The 17,729-nt window shown below is 41.6% G+C and overlaps 1 protein-coding gene across 8 annotated transcripts in view; it reads left to right on the top strand.

Annotated features, from left to right (window-relative positions):
* Positions 1-17,729, top strand: part of HYCC1 (hyccin PI4KA lipid kinase complex subunit 1) — a 132,717-nt gene that overhangs the window by 35,949 nt on the left and 79,039 nt on the right. For all 8 annotated transcript variants that reach the window (XM_069729841.1, XM_069729833.1, XM_069729837.1 and 5 more), the window contains 2 exons: positions 8,316-8,398; positions 12,057-12,158. In XM_069729841.1, coding sequence (XP_069585942.1) covers positions 8,348-8,398; positions 12,057-12,158 — 153 coding nt within the window. In that variant the 5' untranslated portion in view covers positions 8,316-8,347. The remainder of the gene's footprint in view (positions 1-8,315; positions 8,399-12,056; positions 12,159-17,729) is intronic.

Below are 17,729 nucleotides of genomic sequence, written 5' to 3'. Positions count from 1 at the left end.
AAAAAACGGGGGTGACAGGTTCCCTTTAAGAAATGGTGAACAATTTGCCAAGTTCATGGTTGTCTTTGCATCCTCAAAGATAACATGGCATCAGCTCCATCAAACATTTACATTTTATTTGAATGAAGGCTTATTCCTTCTTTTATTTGTAAATGTGTGTCCTCGCTTAAAAAGCAATTTGCCAAGCATGGTTGATTTATTTATTTTTTGTATTGTAAATGGGATCTGAACAGTGGAATTAGAAGGGATTTCTGGCCAATTAGTGAGGTTTGGAAAAATGTTAGATTTCTTCTTGTTTTTTTTCCATCACAACCTTTTGTTTAATGAACATGCTGCGCTTTTTCCGACATATGCTAAACGTAGATACAAAGGAAAAAAAAAAGAAAAGATGTAAATTAAGTCTTTGATGAAATGCAAGTTTTTTTTTTTGTTTTTTTTTTTGTATGGGGCCATATTCTCAATCTGCATGAGCCCTTTTGTCGACCAGAGAGCACTTGTATAAAATGGGGGAAAAATATAAAATAAAATCAGAGGCATAAAGACGTACCCATAAATGTGTATGAGCCCTTTTTAGAAATGCATTCATCTGGATATCTTTCAGCACAGTATTCTTTCTCCTTTCATCTATTTAGAGAAGACTGTGGTTGTCTTGCTGCTCCCTAAGGCCATATAACCGCACGTGCAAAGTGGGCATCAAAGCAATTCTGTAGTAATTGGTTCCAACGTTCCCCGTGATTACATACAGTGTAAACGGTGGAACATGAGACTAGAAACTCCAAACCTGGGCTTTCAGCCTCCGACTATTGCAAGCCTGCTATTTATTAGATAGGTTTTGTGAGAGCCGGGTCTATTTTCCTGCTTTGTTAGACATGCATATGCCAAGATTGGCTAAGGTAAAAAATGCCACTTTAAGCCAAAAGAACTACGGTAATTGTATAAACTTGTGTTAGGAATAGCAAATAATAAATGTATTCTGGACTTTAAACCATTCCACCATCTTTCTTGCGTTTGGCCGATATCTGGCATTTATAAACATTCTGTATAAGCTGAATTTCTCCTTGGCTGCGTCTTCAGTCTTTCTGCTTCAGTGTTGATCTTTCACACTTAAGTAAATACCTGCACATTTTAATGTCAGAGCGTTCTCCGGCAGAGGTGTCACCTTGGGCCACATCTGATGTGACACAATGGACCAGAAGTGATCAGTGCGTGACTGTGTGCCTCGTCATATTTACATTTGATGGACACTTGGCATTGCACCGACATCTAAATAGCAAAAAGTTATTGGTTGCGGTTAAAAACATTAATTGCAACAAAAATGAGGAACAGGTATAGGGAAAAGATGCACAGCGCAATATTCCAAACAACAATATTGTTGTTAAGCCGCAATAAAGATTGCACACAGCAATATAAACTCAAAAACTAATTATAGTATTTTTTATTTTCTCATGGGTAAGGCTGTACATTGTGAAGCTTAAAGAAAATAAATGAAAAAAAACCTGAAGGTCTGAACTGGGATACAGACTAATGTGCACGCAGCATCTAAGTACAAGTTGACACTGGCCAGTGATCAAACGTTTTTTATATTGTGGAGCTAGGGTTGGGTGGAGTCAGTCAATACAAATGTTCCAGCTCTTTTTTTTTTTTTTTTTTTTAACTAAATGAATATATAAACTATATAATCTTTTATTAATATAGTCTAACTCTCATAGTAATTTTAGAAAAGTTTTGCATTGCTAGAACATAAAATAATGTATGCAATATAGGAGAAGAAAGCCGCACTCCCCAGAAGTGTCTTGGCATCTTTATTGGATAAAAAATAGCAGCTCTCATGGTATGGGACAACGCTGGCGCATGTAGGCGATGGGCGTTCAGCACCATTGTGCACTTCGTCAGGCCAGAGCGAGCAAAAAAGCTCAAAAACGTCCATCGCCTACATGCACCAGTGCTCTCCCATAACATGTGCACTGCTATTTATTTAATAAAGATACCAAAATCCTTATGGTGCATTCTGATTTTCCTTCTATATTGCATTAGTGGGCTATTATAGCGGAAATTATTGCATGTCACACATGCTCAAGCTGTCACAGAAGTAACCAACCCATCATCTCTTCATACATATTAAATATATTATCAATTTAAAGTTTTGTTTACACTGTGACAGTCTGTATTAATTGAGCAGGAATCGGTAACTAGTTTGCTGATCAGTGGTCGATTAATAGCCTTTTTACCCATGCAAGCTGTGCGATCTGTACTGGATCAATCGGCATACGTAGCCGTCATTTTTTTTTTCTCAGCACGATAATCATGCAGTATTAGTGTATTTTAATATCCTTTTTATTTAAAAAACAAAGCAGAACAAGCAGTAAGGCTGTGTGCACACGATGCAGATTTGGTGCAGAATTTTCTGCATAAAATCTGCACTAAATCTGCATCTCCTGGCAGAATCCGCAGGTGCGTTTTTTTTGTGCGTTTTTTGTGCAGATTTTACCAATGGATTTCTATTATGGAGGGGTGCAGAAACGCTGCAGAACTGCACAAAAGAAGTGACATGCACTTCTTTGAAATCTGCAGCGTTTCTGCGCAGATTTTTCTGCACCATGTGCACAGCTTTTTTTTTTTTTTTTTTTACATTGATTTACATTGTACTGTAAATCACAGTGCAGTTCTGCAGCGTTTCTGCTGCAGAAAAATCTGCTGCAGTTCTGCACTAAATCTGCATCGTGTGCACATACCCCTATCGTTTCTAGTGACAAGCTACAGGCGGAGGACTTATTTTGAGTTAAGAGTGGTAGAACCTGATGGTTCATCTGTCTCAAAGAGGAGGTTTACTTACCGATAGTGTTGGGGGGAAGGACAACTATTAGAAAATAATATATATAAATAAATATATATATATTATATTTATATATATATATATATATATATATATATATATATATATATATATATATATATATATATATATATATATATATATATATATATATATATATATATATATATATATATATATATAATATCTATCTTATTTTTTTTTTTTTTTTTTTGGTAATTGTGTATGTAGACCCAATGCACCAGAGTATGCTGGATAATCAACAGACAAATCCATCTGCTAACAACTATCTACTGCATATGGTCAGCTTTGTTGAGATTTGACCCAAGAACTAATTTAAAAAATATCTGGTGTGTAAAATTAGATATGAGTCTGCTTTTACTTTAAATTGAACTTTCCAAAAGCTGGGGGGTCTGATCTGGGGGATCCTCCACTTATCCTGAGGACCAATGCTCTGAAGAACCCTATGTGAATGGAGCTATACCCACTTCTGGTCCATTAATTCTTAATGGGAGTGCCAAAGACCACCTGAACATTGCGCCCAGCAATGTCCCATAGAATGACTGGAGCAGAGGTGTGCATAATCAACTATCGCTCTATTCACATGAGGTACAGAAATTAGATGACTTGAAATGGTACCACCCTCTTCCTTGGGCTGGGTGTGGAATTGTTGAGACATTTTTGTATCACCTGACAGGTTCCCTTTAAGTAAATGGGGTCTATTTGCATTAGTGACCGCTCATTGACATGGCACTGTTTGTTGGAGGGGATGTGGTGGGGGGATTGACCTATTCTCTCCCCTTATTTCATACCTCAGAATGAAGAGGTACTCTGATCTATGTTCCTATTAGCGCCGGTATCCTACATATGTTCCTCATGAAGTTAACTGCGTATAATAAGTAATGATTGTTCCAGTTGACGTGACAGCACGGCAGCACTCTGAGGGGGATGAATACGGCGAGTGGGTGTATAGTGGGCTACAGTGTTCTGCCGTGTTTGTCACGGTGCATGACATTTCAGTCTGCTTACAAAATGGAAAATAAGGGATACAGCTGCGACTGTCATTCTTCACGAGGTGTGTGCATTTGGATATCCCTAATTGAACCTCCTTTGATGTCCCTTTTCTCCAGCTGTACACTACGCCTGTTGATTCTCCTCAGAAATTTGTTGAACAGATGTCAAAATGCTATAGACTCAATGCTTTCCTTCATCGCGATAGCAAATTATTTAATAGCGTGGGCTTGTTTGCTTGGATTTCTGTCTGAGGTAAATTACGCAGGAGAGAAACAGCTTATAATTACCAGCACGTGTTATCATATCAGACGTTCATTCTTCCTGTATAAAGGGAGTCGTTCCTGACTTTTAGCTGTGCTGCGCTTGATTCCTCAGATGCTCGATATGGAAGCAGTGACTGGTAAAATCTAATTTTGCGTTTTTTGCTTGTTTAGCTTTTCATTAAATCTGGAAGGTGTCTTATCACTTTCTTTTTCTCTAAAGGCCACAACCTCTGTCTACTATCGTGTGCTCATAATGTGTAAATTGTACTTAACCCCTTCACGACATGCGCCGTACATGTACTTCGCAGGTCGTGTCCTTCCCTTTTGATGTGGGCTCCGGCACTGACCGCAATCCCTAATCCTATCACACACACTAGAAATAACCGTGGATTGCTCCTAACGCTACCTATGCAACTCGACACAGCCTAAGAACTAGCTAGCCCTAAAGATAGAAAAATAAAGCCTACCTTGCCTCAGAGAAATTCCCCAAAGGAAAAGGCAGCCCCCCACATATGACTGTGAGTAAGATGAAAATCACAAACACAGAGATGAAATAGATTCAGCAAAGAGAGGCCCGACTTACTGAACAGACAGAGGATAGGAAAGGTAACTTTGCGGTCAGCACAAAAACTACAAAAAAACCACGCAGAGAGCGCAAAAAGACCCTCCGCACTGACTCACGGTGCGGAGGCGCCCTTCTGCATTCCAGAGCTTCCAGCAAGCAAGACAAAAAACAAAATGGCAAGCTGGACAGAAAAATAGCAAGCAAGAGAAAAAACAAGCAGGAACTTGGCTTCTGCTGGGAAGACAGGTCACAAGAACGATCCAGGAGCGAACTAGACCAATACTGGAACATTGACAGGTGGCATGGAGCAATGATCTAAGTGGAGTTAAATAGAGCAGCCAGCTAACGAATTAACCTCGTCACCTGTGGAAGGAAACTCAGAAGCCGCAGCCTCACTCACAACCACCAGAGGAAGCCCATGGACAGAACCAGCTGAAGTACCATTCATGACCACAGGAGGAAGCTTGACAACAGAATTCACAACATTTGGCGCCATACCTCTATTGAGTCCGGGAGGTATGATTTCTCCCTGACACGAGCACCTTGCAGCCGTCCATCATCCCTCCGGGTGCCGCCTCCTCTGTTGTGATGTCACCGGCCCCTTCGTGTAACCGAGGCCCAAGATCCCGTCCCACAGTGTTTTATGAATCTGACGCCTGTGCAGTGGAGCTGGTCGCCGTGCTCCATTGAAGATAGTGCCGAAGTCTCGCGAGATGTCAAGACAGAGAGAAGGTGGCGCCCAGTGGGATGATGGACAGCTGCGAGCCGCTTGAGTCAGGGAGAAATCATACCTCCCGGTCTCAATAGAGGCATGGCGCCAAATTTATAAAAGCGATTAATTCAGCGTTCCTAGGGATGCTAAACATAAGCGCTACCTTCACATAATGCAGCCTTAGTGCTGCTGAAGGTGGCTCTTTTACTTAAAAATGCCCTGGGTGGGGGGGGGTGACAGGTTCCCTTTAAAGAAAATAACCTCCTTCCTCTTTTCCATGTGATAGTTGCACTACCTTTTTGTTTGATTAAAGGGACTCTGTCACCTGAATTTGGCGGGACTGGTTTTGGGTCATATGGGCGGAGTTTTCAGGTGTTTGATTCACCCTTTCCTTACCCGCTGGCTGCATGCTGGCTGCAATATTGGATTGAAGTTCATTCTCTGTCCTCCATAGTACACACCTGCACAAAGCAATCTTGCCTTGTGCAGGCATGTACTATGGAGGACAGAGAATGAACTTCAATCCAATATTGCAGCCAGCATGCAGCCAGCGGGTAAGGAAAGGGTGAATCAAACACCCGAAAACTCCGCCCATATGACCCAAAACCAGTCCCGCCAAATTCAGGTGACAGGTTCCCTTTAAGTTCCGTGTTTTCTGCTATATTATGCCCTGAATCCAGAAAAGCTTTGCCAAGGTTTCTGCTGCCAGACACCAATTTGTACATGTTACAAACACTTCTTTCATTGTTTCTGTGGAGCCTTGAGGGTTGGTTCATAAAAAGACAGAAGTAGGAAAAATGATAGTCAGTCATAATTGTGAAGAACAAAACATGCTATGATTTTTCTAAGATTAAAATAGAAGATTTTTTTGCAGTAGACTTATTTGCCATTGTAGTATTTTTACTGCACATTTGAAAAAATGCGAAAGTATGCTAGGTGTGTATTGGTTCTGAAAAAACATTGACATAGGGGAATTTTTTTTTTTCAGCGTTATTCACCTTCTGATTATTTTCCAGAAATGCTGCTTTTATATCCCACAGAGAAAATTGTCAAAGCTGGTACAAAAGAAAAATTTGAGCAGGCGCCTACCAACGAGATTCTAGTTCTCATTTTAAAGACTTTTATTTCCTGTATTTATTTTTTTCTTTTTAATGAAATCTGTAACCCAGTTTTCTCGGCTGCAGAGCCTTGCAAGTCTACACCTCTAATGTATCTACAGTAATTAATGTGGGAACACGTCTGTATGGGATTACGAAAGCCCTAGAATGTGGCCATGGGCTGACATGTGTACTACTTCAGAGCTGAAAACAAACTTCTACATCTTCCTGGCTTCTGCTTGTTGAAACATCAGTGATAGCACTTAGGCCGGGGTCACACTGGCATATTGCACATGATGCGAGATCATCGGATGCGATATGCTGATGACACTCGGCTCCTGCTCGCAGCAGAGCAGGAGCCGAGTGTAATGCGTCAGTGCTCCGATTCTCTCGCACAGGGAGGATCGGAGCACAGCTGCGGAGGAGGCGGAGAAATAAATTTCTCCTTCTCCTCCATTGCTGGGGTCCGCTTATAGTGCACATCACTCGGATGATATCTGAGTGGTGTGCACTGTCTCACTCGCACCCATAGGCTTATATGGGTGCGAGTGAGCCGAGAGTTTTCCTCGGTCCGAGACAATTGCAGCAGACGAGGAAAACGGCCGACAAAAAGTCGGCTGGTGGGAGCTGCCCCGTAGCTTAAAATTGGTTCGAGTGCAATGCGATTTTTTTTTTTTTTTTTATCGCATTGCACTCGGCCGTTTAAAACGCCAGTGTGACGCTGGCCTTACCGAATAAGCTGCAGAGGGATCCCGGCTTCCTGGATCGGTCCGGCTGATCAGCTGTTCGGCTCCGCAGCTGCATGTGTCGCAGCTGTGTCATCGTCACAACATTTGCATGGAGAGCCCGACAAACGGTTGATCAGCCAGAGCGATTTGGGAAGCCGGGTTCCCTCTGCCGTTTATTCGGTAAGCGCTATCACTTGCCGAACAAGCCCTGACCCAAGCAAATTCGCTCCTCTGTCCCCTTCCCTGGGTCCACCGGTGAGTCTCCACGGATGATCCCAGGGTGTGACATTGGCTGCGGCGCCGATGTCACATTGACAGTGTGGCAGCCAATGCGTGAGCTCTGAGAGGGCATTCGGTCAACACTGGAAGAGCCGCTGAGCTCACTAATTGACTGTTGACATGAAGTCAGCACCACTAACAATTTCAGAGACCTGGAGCAGCAGCAAAGACTTGCTGGTGGACCTGGGAAAGGGGAGTAAAACACTGTTTTAAGAAACAGCAGCCAGGGCCAAATATTATCTGAAAGAGGAGATGGAGAGAATAGTTTTATCAAGTTTATGATGGATAAAATGGGCTGCATGTTTTTGCACTGGACCAGTGCCTTATTCAGAATGGGTTGTCCCACAAGCAGAGTAGATGCTAATCAATAGATCTTTGAATAAAAATAAGTTTCATAATTAGATATCTTAAAATATTCCTGTGCTGAGATAATCTTTATAAATGTGTACTCTCTGCTGTTTACTGTGAAATGGCTGTGTCTGACCGTGCAGAAATAATGATATGCTTCTTGACTGAGGAAGGCACTAGTCCAGTGTGAAAACATGTAGCCTGTTTTATGCTAAATAGCCCTGTTTCCATATATCTTTAGCGCCATTGATTACCCTCTTCTTTTTTAATATAGCTATATATAGGTTTTGATGTGAGGGGGTGAGCACTTGTGTGCTCTCCTCTTACTTTAAAAATGAACTAAATTTACATCAACAAATCTTTGTTCCAGGAATAATACGTAAAAAGCCAGCCATATGGACTTCCTAATTTTTACTTCTCCTTTTAACATTATTTGATCAGTGCTCAAATACACAGTAAATTTCTTTTATCATCAGGCAACCAGCTAGAAGCTGCTCAATGTGGGAAGATGCTGACCGCAGAAAGAGGGGTCGTGGAGGAATGGTTGTCAGAATTTAAGGTATTTATTCTTTTAAAATCTTCTTTCCTTCTCCTGTCTCAGTGTAAATGATTATGCTTCTTGCCTTGTGTCGTAATTACCGTATATACTCGAGTATAAGCCGACCCGAATATAAGCCGCCCCCTAATTTTGCCACAAAAACTGGGAAAACTTAATGACTCGAGTATAAGCCTAGGGTGGAAAATGCAGCAGCTACCGGTAAATGTCAAAAGTAAAAATAGATACCAATAAAAGTAAAATTAATTGAGACATCAGTAGGTTAAGTGTTTTTGAATATCCATATTGAATCAGGAGCCCCATATAATCCTCCATAAAGTTTGATGGGCCCCATTAAATTCTCCATATTAAAATATGCCCCATATAATCCTGCATAAAGGGTAATAAGGGCCCCTTAAGATGCTCCATAGACACATTTGCCCAATATAATGCTGCACAAACGTTATGGCCCCATAAGATGATCCATACAGTCACTTGCCCCATATAATGCTCCAAAAACGTTATGGCCCCATAAGATGATCCATACAGTCACTTGCCCCTCATAGTGCTGCACAAACGTTATGCCCCCATAAGATGCTCTGTACAGCCACTTGCCCCTAATAGTGCTGCAAAAACGTTATGGCCCCATAAGATGCTCCATACAGTCACTTGCCCCTTATAGTGCTGCACAATCGTTATGGCCCCATAAGATGCTCCATACAGTCACTTGCCGCATTTGCTGTGGCTGCGATAAAAAAAAAAAAATCACATACTCACCTCTCCATCGCTCAGGACCTCGGCACTTTCACCTGCTCCTCATTCGGGTGCGGCTCCGTCTAGCACTGACGTTCAGCAGATGGCGCGCACTGACCACGTCACCGCGCCCTCTGACCTGAGCGTCACTGTCATGATCCCAATGGCAGGGGATCACAAAAGGACAAGCACAAAAAAACAAAACAAGCTCTAGGGTGATGGAAACTGAGCTGACCGCGATCCTGAACCTAACACACAACTAGCTGTAGCCGGGGAACGTGCCTACGATGATTCCTAGACGTCTCGCGCCAGCCGAAGGACTAACTTCCCCTATTAGAAGAAACACAGACCTCTCTTGCCTCCAGAGAAACACCCCACAGAAATAGCAGCCCCCCACATGTAATGACGGTGAAATGAGAGGAAAGCACATACGTAGTTATGAAAACAGATTCAGCAAAATGAGGCCCGCTAAAGCTAGATGGCAGAGGATACAAAAGTGAACTGCGCGGTCAGCGAAAAACCCTACAAAAAAACCATCCTGAAATTACTTGAACTCATGTGCCAACTCATGGAACATGAGGAGTAATATCAGCCCACTAGAGCAACCAGCAAAAAGGAATCACATATCTGCAAGCTGGACTAAGACAAAAATTAAGCAAAACGTGGAACAGGAAGATCAAAAACTTAGCTTGTCCTGAAGATTACAGAAGCGGGAAGCAGAGGTAACAAGACACACTGATTACATGGATAGCCGGCGAGGAAATGACAAGAAAGCCAGGTTAAATAGGAAACTCCCATATCCTGATAGAACAGGTGGACACCAGAGACCGCAGAAAACACAAGTCACCCAGTACCATCTGTAACCACCAGAGGGAGCCCAAAAACAGAATCCACAACACGTCACAGCCAGAGGACGTTGATGACGGAGCCGCACCGGAACGAGGAGAGGTAAATATCGTGCAGCGCTGCGCTCCCCCTCTCTGTATACTTACCTGCTCCTGGCGCGGTGCGGTCCCTGCTTCTCCCGGCGCGGCATATTCTTCCTGTATTGAGCGGTCACCATTACCGCTCATTACAGTAATGAATATGCGGCTTCACCCCCATGGGAGGTGGAGCCGCACATTCATTACTGTAATGAGCGGTACCATGTGACCTCTCACTACAGGAAGAATATGCAGCGCTGGAAGAAGCAGGGACCGTGCCAGGAGTAGGTGAGTATAACTAGACAGCCCCCGCTCCCCCTCCCCTGCCGACCCCTGGGTATGACTCGAGTATAAGCCGAGAGGGCGACTTTCAGCCCAAAAAATGGGCTGAAAATCTCGGCTTATACTAGAGTATGTACGGTACGCACTTTTCACTTTTTTTGTATTTTTTTTATCTATTTGTACAGACAGTATTTGTCAGATAATTGATCAACTGTTAGAAGGAAAGTCATCATTAGAAAATGATCTATTGTTTAAATCATGTTTTTGTGCTGCATGTTTTGGTTATTTTCCCCCTCATATCAATGTCTATTAAAAATTAGGTCACAAGTAGTGATGAGCGAGTATACTCGTTGCTCGGGTGATCTCCTTTCATTGCCTCAGTTGCATGATTTACGGCTTCCAGATACGCTGAATACATGTGGGAATTCCCTAACAAACAGGCATTCTTCACATGTATTCAGTGTACCTGGAAGCCGTAAATCATGCAACTGAGGCCAATGAAAACTATATCTCCGAGCAATAACAAATACTCGGAGGTCACTCCAGCAACGAGTATACTCGCTCATTACTAATCACAAGTTAAAAGCTCTTGTCAAGAGAGAACTCCTTTAACAGCCATGGTGTGTTTGAGTTATGCAATGCAAAAATAAAACCTGTGCTTGTAACTTTGTGATGTTTCTAGGCCTGCCAAACTTTTTAAAAATTTTATTAATTAAATAAAAAGGCCTATATCTCTGGATCCATTTGATCAATTAAAAAAAAAATTCAAGAGCAGTGGGAATAAAATAAAAGCAAAAAATTGCCACTTCTGACCTGTTGACTGGTCCTCTTTAAGTGCATGAGCAAGGCAGTTGAAACAGTACTTTTAGCATAGTGTTTGGGAGAGTAAGAAGCAAGGTGAGTTGAGGATTTTACACAGATTCATTCATGGACATGCTTAGCACAAGCCACTCCATTTATGAGATCCCAGGGAGTAGCCCTGTCCTTCACCTTTTAACATCTGTACATGGATCTGGATTTACAAAAGGAACCTTGGGCTGGGACCACAGAGTCAGCTATGGCCTGGTGGAGTAAGATTGTGGCATGAGAGGTAGTTGATACCTGAAGGTCACATCAGAGACCAAACCAGAACACAAGTGGGTGGGGAAAATAGAAGCTGAAGTCAGAGAATGGGTTAAATCAGGAAGAAGCAAAAGAGCAAAGAATAGGACTACAGACCAGGCGAGCAGAATATATTAACTGGCAATAGAAGTCAGAGATTAAGGTATTTAAATAGCAGACAGCCCTGCCTGTCGCTGTCAGGAAGGAGTAATCGAAACCGGACAAAAATTAACCCTATAGCTCCCTGATTAAGCTGCTCCAAGATTCCCAGTAATAAAACAGGACTGTTGCTTTCACGGGTCGCCAACAATAAAGGCGCCCTGCCTCCCATTGGCCAAATCAGAAGCAGAAGGAACAGGTACAGATGTTACACATAACTTTACAAAGACTGAACAATAATAAAATAAAACAAAAAACTTGAATTCCTCTATAAATGATTGCACTGCGTCTTTCCGAAGTTATAGATGCATGTATACTCGCATTCTAATTGACTCGCTATTTGCTTAAGAATAAAAAGCTATTTCCCACGTCGCCTGTGGGGATCTGAAGCATCTAAAAGCCTTTTTTGCTCTCTTAGCTAGCAGGAATATAATTCTGACTTGTACAATATGTTTTGTCTTTAGATTCTGCCCGAGGCGTCTATTACAAGTTATGCTGTCACTCTGAAGCAGAAGACCACTTTGGTTTCTGCTCTTTATGAAGTTATTCAGGAGCCTCAGAGTGAGGTAAGTAGAAAATGGGGATTGGGTAGGAGTACCCCAATCGGAAAAAATGTATACACTAAAATGCTAATCTTCTGTAGAAGAACACAAATATGGCAGAATTCTACGTGGTTTGAGTTACCGTGTATGAAAATCCGTTCCTCAGTGCTGATCCGTGAGATGGAAGCTAATAAACCTGTAATATTGCCTTATTCTAGCAGCGTGCATTACAGATAGATAGAGATCTAGATGGGGGTTCTTACTTTCCCTGTTCACCAGTGTGAATAGATTGGCTGTCTTGCATACGTCTTGCTCCTCCAATCGGTGTGTTTGGGACTAATGGAGATATGTGATCTCTGCTCTCAGTCCCATAGAAGATTAGTATAGTGTCCGTGTGCATGCACGACTACTATTTCATTCAATCTCTTCAGAAACGTTTGCTGCAGGATCCCCATTGTAGTGATTGGTAGGACTCTGAGCAATTATACATTTATCAACTATCCTGTGGATTGGTCACAAATATTTTTCATGGGATATCCTCTAAGATCGCTTCAGTCAGTTGCCTTAGTCAGTCCTTTTAATGATAAAATTAAAGCTGCCTGTCGCGACCTTGACGTTGAGCTTCCTAATTTTCACGCTACAGCTGGAGTCCACACTCCATAGACTGATGTCAGTTGATCCTACTGATTTTGACAAGAAACACTGGACACTTTTGGCTTGATTCGTCAAAGCTTTCACACCAGAATTCTGGCATATAAGCTTTAAAAAGTTGCAAAATTTAGGCATAACTGCTAATTACCGATCATTTCTACCTGTTGTCTGTTCCATTTGCACAACAGCAGGAGAAATTGATTCATAATCCGTGTTGCTTCATAACTGGACAGGTTGATTTCACAGAAGATTGATTGACTTGGAGTTACATTGTGTTGTCTAAGTGTTCCCTTTATTTTTTGAGCAGTGTCTGTATGTGTACGTGTGTCAAGAGATCTTATGACTTGTTTGGGGTTGGGGGGAGATGGGAATTAAACTGATAGGAATGTATGACGTTATGTGTATGTGCCCTCCATAGATTGCAATGACATGGAAAAACGTATCTGGTTTTCATCCATTCTTTTAAAGGATGGAGAAGGGCAGTTGAAATTGATATCTTAAATACACCACACAACTATGGTGTAAAGCAGCCTGTCTGTGCAGCCGGCTGTACTACACTGTTTCATCACCCACTCAGCCGTTTCGGTAATGCTGGCCATGGCTGGTCTCCCGCATATAGACGGGTATTCCCATCTCTGCCATGGAGATGAATGAGATGGGAATACCCTAATTGATAACATCTAAACATTTAATTAGCTGACTTCAGAGTCCCATAAACTAATGAGCCATTACTAAAGATCAAATGGGTTTCTTGACTCCTCCAGAAATGAGGGTACCGTCACACAGTGGCATTTTGATCGCTACGACGGCACGATTTGTGACGTTCCAGCGATCTCGCTGTGTCTGACACGCTCCTGTCTGACGAAGGAGTTAAGCGTCCGAAACGCGCGTCGGGGTGCACCATACCGCGTTGGCTACCTACCCCATACCGTATATATACTACAGTAAGTGACTGGACATATTGAGTATTAACTAGCAGCACCTTATATATCCGTAGCGGTTTTTGCACTTATTGCACTGGCACTTTCTTTTCACTAGAACACTTTAACTAGTGTTTCTTTTATTAGCATATTGCTATATATATATATATATATATATATACAGGTCCTTCTCAAAAAATTAGCATATAGTGTTAAATTTAATTATTTACCATAATGTAATGATTACAATTAAACTTTCATATATTATAGATTCATTATCCACCAACTGAAATTTGTCAGGTCTTTTATTGTTTTAATACTGATGATTTTGGCATACAACTCCTGATAACCCAAAAAACCTGTCTCAATAAATTAGCATATTTCACCCATCCAATCAAATAAAAGTGTTTTTTAATAACAAACAAAAAAACCAACAAATAATAATGTTCAGTTATGCACTCAATACTTGGTCGGGAATCCTTTGGCAGAAATGACTGCTTCAATGCGGCGTGGCATGGAGGCAATCAGCCTGTGACACTGCTGAGATGTTATGGAGGCCCAGGATGCTTCAATAGCGGCCTTAAGCTCATCCAGAGTGTTGGGTCTTGCGTCTCTCAACTTTCTCTTCACAATATCCCACAGATTCTCTATGGGGTTCAGGTCAGGAGAGTTGGCAGGCCAATTGAGCACAGTAATACCATGGTCAGTAAACCATTTACCAGTGGTTTTGGCACTGTGAGCAGGTGCCAGGTCGTGCTGAAAAATGAAATCTTCATCTCCATAAAGCATTTCAGCCGATGGAAGCATGAAGTGCTCCAAAATCTCCTGATAGCTAGCTGCATTGACCCTGCCCTTGATGAAACACAGTGGACCAACACCAGCAGCTGACATGGCACCCCACACCATCACTGACTGTGGGTACTTGACACTGGACTTCAGGCATTTTGGCATTTCCTTCTCCCCAGTCTTCCTCCAGACTCTGGCACCTTGATTTCCGAATGACATGCAAAATTTGCTTTCATCAGAAAAAAGTACTTGGGACCACTTAGCAACAGTCCAGTGCTGCTTCTCTGTAGCTCAAAAGTGGCTTTGCCTGGGGAATGCGGCACCTGTAGCCCATTTCCTGCACACGCCTGTGCACGGTGGCTCTGGATGTTTCCACACCAGACTCAGTCCACTGCTTCCTCAGGTTCCCCAAGGTCTGGAATCGGTCCTTCTCCACAATCTTCCTCAGGGTCCGGTCTCCTCTTCTCGTTGTACAGCGTTTTCTGCCACATTGTTTCCTTCCAACAGACTTACCATTGAGGTGCCTTGATACAGCACTCTGGGAACAGCCTATTTGTTGAGAAATTTCTTTCTGGGTCTTACCCTCTTGCTTGAGGGTGTCAATGATGGCCTTCTTGACATCTGTCAGGTCGCTAGTCTTACCCATGATGGGGGTTTTGAGTAATGAACCAGGCAGGGAGTTTATAAAAGCCTCAGGTATCTTTTGCATGTGTTTAGAGTTAATTAGTTGATTCAGAAGATTAGGGTAATAGGTCGTTTAGAGAACCTTTTCTTGATATGCTAATTTATTGAGACAGGTTTTTTGGGTTATCAGGAGTTGTATGCCAAAATCATCAGTATTAAAACAATAAAAGACCTGACAAATTTCAGTTGGTGGATAATGAATCTATAATATATGAAAGTTTAATTGTAATCATTACATTATGGTAAATAATGAAATTTAACACTATATGCTAATTTTTTGAGAAGGACCTGTATATATATATATATATTCCCTTCTTTTTTGTTTATATGGGTCTTTTTTCACGTTTTTGATATACTTTTTGGTGTTTTAGTATTTTTTCTCATATAGTCAGTCGCTGCAGCTTTATGTATTAAATATATCTATCACATATTATGGTAGCTAAATAGGTATGGGCACATGAAATGACATACATGTGTATATATAATGTAATTGGTTTTTAATTTATTTTAATATTATTGTTACCATGCAAATAATAAAAATTAATTTATTTATATCCTTGGTGTAATTGTGTTTCTGACCTAGTACCTTGCCACAAGCACGTTCTTATTCATAGTATAAATGAGAAGGTCCTGACTAAAATGATGGTAAACGGGTCTTTGGCTGCTTTCTGTCAATTACATGGACAGCTCCATGGTATTTAAAATAAATAAAATAAAAAAAAAAATGTAATATTTCTCACCTGTGATGGCGCTGTGGTAGACCTGACCTTTAGCGTTCTGGTGAAGGTCCAAGCAACAGAACCCTGTGATTAGCTTATTGCCAGGGCTTCCAACCAAAAATAGTTTTCAAAAGCGGAAAACCCCTCTGATTGAATTTGAAAAGTTTTATCAACTTCTAGTAACATTTGTTTTAGGAAATTGTAGGCAATAAATAATATGGCCGCCATTAAGAATGTCCCCGAGGATTTCAAAAGTCTCGGAACCACAAATCTGCCTCTAATATTTCTACACACACAGGCCAATTTAATGTTCAAGGTTTTAGGATCAGGAGCGGACATATCATTAGTGTAACATAGGTAAGAGGGGCCCACTGTCACCTTCAACTTAGCAAGTAGGTCCGGTAACAGACACAAAGGTGGGCCCATAGACTGTTCTTGCTCTAGGGTCCTCTTGTCTATGTCCGCCACTGGAAAAGATGGCTACCTTTCCCGTGAGAAATTGTAATTGATGCCTTGTTTGTAGCCCTCCATCTTTCTCAGAAATCCATAGAATTATTTAAAGGAACAAAAAAAAGATGGAAATAATTTTGTAGGATCTTGACTCCAAATCACTGAATCTGAGAGAATTTACAGTGGATGTATTTCTTACTCAAAAATGCTGTTGTTCTCCTAACTTTTTTTTTTTGTACTCTGCCATATGGTTCCTTAGGTTTGGGCCTTTAGGTGCTTCCAGTATAGAAATGATTATGATCTTTACCGCTTCCAGTATAGAAATGATTATGATCTTTACCAAGGGGGCGTTGCTTACAGGGATAATCACGCACAGAATACTGTGGCAAAGGCCATAAAAATTATCATTTTGAGCTTACTAAAGAATAATGGCCTGGGGCCGGATGGTGGGTTATGAAATAAAAAAAAAAATAAAATTTTTTTTTTTGAAATGGTCAGTGGCACACAGAATAAAATAAGGGCAAAAATTGCTGTCTTTTGACCTGGAACTAGATTTCTGCCCATAATGATTTCAAATCTAGGATCTAAGAAGTCACTTGTATAAGAAGTCTAATGCCCTTTCACAGAGACAAAGGAGCCTTAAGAAAATGGAGGTGGAAATATTGTTGTCACCAATTGAAGAGGTTTTTCCACTACACGGATATTGATGACATATCTGATATTCATATCTTTAAGATCTCCACTCCTAGGTACTGCAGATGAGCTGTAGTGACGAGCGAACGTGGTCGGATAAGCTGTTATCTCGTGCTCGTGTGCAAACAGAGTGCCTTCGGCGTGCGTGAGAAATACGTTCAAGTCCCCGTGTCTGCATGTCTTATGGCTGCTGGACAGCCGCAACACATGAATGCAGGGATTGCCTAAGAAACCCGCAATCCCTGCATGGGTTGCGGCTGTTGAACAGCCACGAGACATGCAGGCGCGGGGACTTGAATGTATTTTTCGAGCATGCCGAAAACACTCGGTTAGGACATGGGGATGCTTGGCTAACACCTTATCTGAGCACGTTCACTCATTACTAATCTGCTCCTCTTCGGCATAGGTCACATTATGTATGTAGTGGAAATCTCCTTTAAGGCTCAATTTTTCGCAAAATTAAAAAAAACAAAAACATGACTTGCCTATAGTAAACTCGCCAATCGGTGAAATATATGTAATAGATTTTCTTACATCTAATCTTAAACCATTGGTGTGTGTTTCTTTATTGGGTAATGTGTAAGGGAGAAATCAAAACTGCTATTTATACTATATAAATCGTCATCCGAATATTACTCCTCTATGAATCGCCCATAAGGCCACATCTAGAACATCTCGAACCATCGGGTGCA

This window comes from Ranitomeya imitator, chromosome 6 (assembly GCF_032444005.1).
Source record: "Ranitomeya imitator isolate aRanImi1 chromosome 6, aRanImi1.pri, whole genome shotgun sequence".
Lineage (NCBI taxonomy): Eukaryota > Metazoa > Chordata > Amphibia > Anura > Dendrobatidae > Ranitomeya > Ranitomeya imitator.
Note: the sequence above shows the minus strand (reverse complement) of the source record. Positions and strands in the feature narration are given on the sequence as shown.